General features: G+C 40.2%; 1 protein-coding gene across 1 annotated transcript; it reads left to right on the plus strand.

Moving 5' to 3' along the window:
* The first annotated feature begins 2,330 nt into the window (after positions 1-2,330).
* Positions 2,331-6,015, plus strand: LOC112154407 (hydroxycarboxylic acid receptor 2). The gene is made up of 2 exons (XM_024285304.2): positions 2,331-2,733; positions 4,686-6,015. Exons 1-2 carry the CDS (start codon positions 2,353-2,355, stop codon positions 5,370-5,372), a joined length of 1,068 nt encoding a protein of 355 aa, XP_024141072.1. The 5' UTR covers positions 2,331-2,352; the 3' UTR covers positions 5,373-6,015.
* Positions 6,016-6,538: the final 523 nt, after the last annotated feature.

The following is a 6,538-nucleotide window of genomic DNA, read 5'->3' on the forward strand; positions in this document are numbered from 1 at the left end:
GCACATCAGTTACTATTTTGTGCGCATCCGTTACTAACCAGATTTCTTTTTTTTATTATTTCAATTTTTGTAAAATAAATAAATAAATAAAAATCTATCACCTATTGATTTCACACCTATAAGTTAAAGGGGAGAGGGTGAGCCGGGTTGCCACATATTTTGTTAACCACTTTTTGCCCATGTATTGTTTTTTTCATTTCCTTACAATAAGCCAGAGTCATCCTAAGTTGATTTAATTATATTTTTTGTCATTAATAAAAGGTTTGAAGGATGACCTAATTCAAATCCCTTTGTTTAGCGCAGGGGTGCCCAAATCTTCACGCTCAAAGGACCAAAATCTAAATGGGGGCAAATACAATATTTTTTCCAAGTCATGGAATAAAAGGAGACAATAAAGAATTTGGATTATTTATTTTGGGCACCCCTGATTTAGTGAGTGACACAATAACCGAGGACAGCATCAGTCTCTCAGTGACTTTTGATTTTTTTTGTTAGTCACTACAAATATTAATACCAAAGTATCATAAGATTGATTGTTGCTGTGAGTGTTACCCTCAGCAACAACACAGCATGGACCCAGACTGGGGCCCTCCATGACTTCGTACTGTGGCTGGGCAGCAGCGTGAAGGGTGTTGCCCAAGGACCCACACTAGATTCAGCTCATTGTGCTTTCTAGAAAACAAACTTATGCTTCCCATCCGCCAATCATACATATAGCCAACTGAGCCATCAAACCACACGGAGAAAACACACATGTATGTAAATGCACAAATATTTGGTAGAAAAAAAGTGATCGCAAGAAATGAGGACCTTTTGCTTTGGTGGAAAAAAAAGAAAAATTTGGGGCATTTTCACAAATGAGTAAAATGGCAAAAAATATCTTAGGATTGTTGCTACACCTGTTTCAGCTGGAGAGATATTTTACCAGAAGCACAATAATGTCACACCTGACAATGTCTTGATGTTGCTGTTCATAAAATGGCAATCTGTGTCAGGGAAGTGGATGAAGGACCCAAATGCAGAAGACAAGACTTGGTGGCGGAAACTTGAACATTTACTAAATAAACACAAACATGACAAAACCATGGGAAACCAAACCAGTGATGCAACAGAACAGCTCAGATGAGCTGACACTGAGAACCTGAAAACCAGACACTTAAATACACTGAGGTTGATTAACTAAATGAAGACAGCTGTGGATGATCAACCTGAACATGGAGAGACTGACAGGAAACAGAACACGACAAAACCTCAGCACTGGATCGTGACAATCTGAAGCTATAAAGACATCCTAAATATGTTTTTTGTTCCTTATAATACCTTTACATTAACTCACATTTATGTCAATCAATTAATTCATTCAATTCAGTTTTAGAGACGAGCCAGAGTTGTGGTCCACGGCCAAGAATAGGAGCACATGCGATCTACCATTCATTTTTATCTTGAACCTTGGAAAATAAAGCTTTTACCTGTCCAGTATTTGGTGGTATTTCATTTTTAGGATAACTAAATGCTTGAGAAAAAAAAAATCCCTACTATGTAATTACCGGTAAGCGGTATCCGTAATTGGTACTGAATATTCTATGCAAAAAGTAATAGACAAACTTTATCAGCTTCATTTTCACCTGTTTGATTTTTAGTATCGCTCTCTTACTGTCACTGAACCTGAACTCCTGGATCTCTCCTCATCGTTTGACATCATCATCCTTTACTAAACTTTCTAACTTCTTCTCCACTCCAGTGTGCTCTTTGCTGACCCCATGTTTGTACTATTCTTACTTTCACAGTCACTCCCTCGTAGCAGCTCAGCAGAGCTGATTCATAGTTTAGACCTTCCTCCAGATATTTCTATTCACTCCAAAGCTTTTCTTTTTCCCTAAGTGGCTAGATTGAACAAAAGATTTGTAGGTTTTATATCCATTTTATCTTTGGCAATTTGTGTGTGTAAAACCTTTAACCATCCACCAATCTAGACTAGGCAGAAATTAAACCAGACATTTACCTGAAGAAAGCCGTAGCAGATTATTAGGTGAAACCAGGTCATTGTGACCACAAACGGAGCAGAAAACATGACAGAGCTCAAACAAACCAAACCACAGAGCACAGTCCTCACTCTTCAGTTTAGTTTATGTAGTTTCCGTTTTTGATTCAGTGAGGAATGTGGTTACGTTCAAACCGACATGTGTTTTACTAAAGCACCTGAACTTCTTCAAGCTGCATGTCCTGACAGAAAAGCAGAAGTCGAGGGAAAGTTCTGAATGTGGTAACTTCCCCTGGTTTGGTCACACCTCCTCCTTTCTCAATGCTCTCTTTTTCACTCCGCTCTTGTCGGAATGATCACTATTCGGGAAGATGTCATCGGAGCAAAACCTCACATCTCCAGCTCCTGAGGGCGGTGCTGGTTGCCCGCCAGTGGGCATCCAGCTGGAAGGCATCATTCTGCCTCCAGTCCTCACTGCCGACGTTATTCTGGGGCTTCTGGGAAACATCGTGGCTCTGTGGATCTTCTGCTTCAAACTGAAGAACTGGAACCCCAACAACCTGTTCCTCTTCAACCTGGTCATCGCAGACTTCCTGGCATTAGTGAGCCTCCCACTACGGATTGATGCCTTGCTCAGGGGCCACTGGGTGTTTGGGGATGTGATGTGCAGACTCAACCTGTTTCTGATGTTCTCCAACCGGACAGCCAGCATCACACTCATGACGGTGGTGGCCGTTTACCGCTACTTTAAGGTAGGAAGGCAGAATATGGTCTAATCCTGAGGATGTGTGTGCATGATAGAACTGAACCGGAGCCTCAGAAACCAGAATCTGGTCCACAAGGTATTTACCTTTTTTAGTGCGGGCCATCGGTTTGCGGTTTGGAGGTTGGGGAGCTTTGATTTAATAGGAACAGCCAAAGCGTCAAAAAAGATGACACCGAAAACGTCAATTTTTGACCTGGAGGTCTTCACCATCCGTCAATATGTGAACTGGGAATGAGAATGTGTTGATTTGTGCAGATATAAGTATTATTTTGTATTAATGAATCACCAAAATTTACAACGATTAGGAACCAAAACATAATAAAACCCAATCAATGCCCAAACCTACGTTTTACTTTACTACTGACTTTATACTTTTAAAGTTAAATTCATTTATTTTTATTTAGAGAGCCAAAATAGAGGAGAGGAAGAATCACATGTGAACCACATATAAAGATCTCTCCGGATAGATTCCAACCTCAACATGTACAAACATCTCCATCTGCTTCCCTGCATTCATTATTCAGAACATCCACCATGATCTGTTCCTCTGATAGATTAATTCCTGATCCATCCTAGTCTCTCCCAGAGCATTTTCATCTCTACTTCCTCCAGCTCTGCCTCCAGTCTCTGCATCAACCAGGGGTGTCAAATTCCAGGTTGCAAGGCCCACTGTGTCTGCTTGATTTCCAGGTATTCAAGTTCTACTCATGGCTGATTGCCTGCTTCAGGTGTGTCCAGCCAAACAGAACATGCCAGAGTAGGGTATATTGGAAAACATGTGGGACTTGAGGCCTGGAGTTTGACACATATGCTCTAAAACCACATGTGTCAAAGTCAAAGCCAGATCTGGCCCTCCAGATCGTTTTATTTTAGAGTTATTAATGGCCCGATGTTATCTTGCACCTAATTTTAACTTTTATAATTTTTACAAAATATGTATTTCATGGAAAGTAAAATATTGAAAGTTTTTTAAGGTTTAAGTTGATTTATTCTGGAATAATATTATTGCCTTTTTATTATTCATAATTATGTTAAAAAGTTACAGTTTTAAAAATAAGCATTCTGCTAGGTTTTTGGACTATTTTGACATTTTCTCTGTTTTTTTTTTAGGCATTTTGGAGATCAGCTAATATTTCAGCTACATGCTAGCTGTTATGGCTAATTTAGGCTTTTTAAAGACTCTTTGGAGTTATAGCTAATATTTAGGATACATTCTAGCTGTTGTGGCTAATTTTGGTGTTATTAGTTTTTTTTGTTTCGTTTTTTTTTAAGATATTTTGAATGTTTGATGTTTTTAAGCTATATGCTAGCTGTTTTGGCTAACCTAAGTTTTATTGTTTTAGGCTAATTTGATATTTAACTAATATGTTTATCTGGCTATCAGCTTCAGTGCTTTTAGCTATCAATTTCAGCATCTTCAGCTGCCAGATTGAGCTAAGAGCATTCCCACTAGCACTATCACTGGTAATGCTATATATCTAGTTTCTTAATTATTATTTTTTTAAAAGTTTAGTTTTTAAAGTTTTAAAAATGCAGTTTTATATTGTTCAATAACTGTTTATTATGTTCGGCCGCGACCTAAGGTGTGTTTTGCATTCTGGCCCCCTGTGCGATTGAGTTTGACATCCCCAAACCATCAATAGGCTGCTCTCTTTTCCTTTCATCCTTGATGACTCTCTTTAGTCACTCATCCCAGCTGGAGCCTCCCTCCACCTGTTCCAACCTGCTTGAACACGCCTCTCTCCTTTGCCATGTGGAGAGTGTTGCTGTTCAGCACTTTATTTCATTGCAATTGAAAATGTAACCAGAGCTTTCCTCTTTAAAATGTATCACCATTTGGGTATGAAATAAGAAGTTGCTACTTTGATGTTTTTATGACCTGTTGAGGTCACGAACCTTTTATGAATCTCTTTGATTTCCTCTATCTTCTTCCTTCAGGTGGTCCACCCTCACCACCGCTTTAACCGCATGAGCATGCGGCAGGCTGCGTTGGTGGCAGTGTTTGTGTGGCTGCTGGTGATCAGTCCTCGGCTCCCCATGTTGGCTTACAACCACCTGAAGGGCAGCGGGAACAGGACGCAGTGCTTCTTCTTCACCTCCTACAAAGAGGCTTCCAGTGCCATCATTTTCCTGGTGGGCATGCACCGTGTCCTCACCGTGCTGGAGTTCATCGTTCCCATGACCCTGCTGCTCTTCTGCTCCATTCGGATCTCCAGCTTCCTGAAGGAGAGGCAGATGGGAAAACGGGAGAAAGTTTCCAAAGCCATACGAATGTGCGCTGCCATTGCGGCGGTTTTCCTTGTGTGCTTCCTACCCACCACAGTCACAACCATTGGGGTTTGGGTCATCCGCTCATTCCGCCCGTGGGACTGCTCAGCGTTCTACACCTTCACCCAGCTCACCATTGTGTCTTTGGGTCTGAACTTCTTGAATTCAGCCCTGGACCCAATCGTTTACATCTTTTCCAGCTCCATGTTCCGGAAGGCACTGCTGGGGGCGCTGTCCCCTATCCTGGTCTGCAGGAAGGATAAAGGTGGAGGCTCAGAGTCTTCATCTGGAGCTCAGTCAACAAGTCAGCACGAGCTGAAATCTCTGACAGAAAACGGAGGCAGCAAGGGCACTTAGAGGCTCCAGACTGATCCAGATGGAGCGGAAATTCTGTTCAGTTTTCATCCTAATTCTGACTTGATATTCCAGATTGTTTTGTGCCTTTGCTGGCTCTGCTCCCCAGTAGCCTCTTTAAGTAGTGATTGTGTAATGTCTATGAACCCAATCGCCTTCATCCACTCATGTCCGTGTTTACACTGTCCCTCTGCACTGAAGACTGCAACTTTATTTTAACTCTGTTCTCCTATTTTGTGGTGAATTGTTTGTTTCTTAATACATTAATTTCATTTTATTATACTAGTTTTATTATAAATGTTTATATTTTCATGATTTTTCTCATGTTTTCTGTGTTTTTAACTAGTTTTGTATTGTATCTTTTATACATTACCGCAAAAAAAGTCTTCTGATTACGAATTACTCTGCCCAGAAGAAAGCAGTATCTTCTAACATCTTTGTTCATTTTTCTTTATATCCTTATCAACGTGATGACTAAAATGTTTTGGATATCTGAAATTGGAATTTTTATTGAATCATTCAATAATTTTCAATGCTTGAAATAAATCCATTAAAAGAAAAATCAGACCCAAACTCAAACTGACTGTAGGGTTTATCAACCCCAAACCTGCTAACCCTAGTGTTATTTTGAAACAGTCAATAGCAGTTTGTTTAATCAGTCTCCACCTGGTAACCCAGAGTTAATGCCTTCAAGCGTTTCCACGCTGAGTCAATAAGAATCACTTTTCCATTAGTGAATTCAGAAACATTAGAAACTGAAGGAAATTAAAACAAAGACAGCAAACGTCCCTGAGGCGGGGTTGCAAAATTTAATATTGGCTTCTGAAGAATTTGAGCTTATAGGCTTTTATCTTGTTTTTTGTCGCTTTTTAAAATTATTATTATTTTTTTTTACTTTTTACTGATCTGAAAAAGGATCTGAACCATGAGTTCTGTGATCTTCTTAGCCATTCGGACTTCTGCTCCTTTGCACATCCTTACTGTGCTTAAGAGTGAACCTGCAATCTTCCAATCGGAAGTCGACCGCCCTACCGCTGCACCACAGTAACGAACACCTGTTAGACCTGGTGTTTATTGGAGACCGGCCACTACTGGAAGATATACAGTATTTTTCTTTCTATCATGGAGCTTATGCTGAGATAGAAAAAAATCTGTCCGATGGGGTTCCC

Source organism: Oryzias melastigma, linkage group LG19 (genome assembly GCF_002922805.2).
Source record: "Oryzias melastigma strain HK-1 linkage group LG19, ASM292280v2, whole genome shotgun sequence".
NCBI lineage: Eukaryota > Metazoa > Chordata > Actinopteri > Beloniformes > Adrianichthyidae > Oryzias > Oryzias melastigma.

What these genes read in the sequence shown, in the direction of transcription:
- LOC112154407 (XM_024285304.2), top strand. Translation starts at nt 2,353, where the DNA reads ATGTCATCGGAGCAAAACCTCACATCTCCAGCTCCTGAGGGCGGTGCT. An exon ending in CCGTTTACCGCTACTTTAAG is followed by an intron (nt 2,734 to 4,685) that starts GTAGGAAGGCAG and finishes TTCTTCCTTCAG; the next exon opens with GTGGTCCACCCTCACCACCG.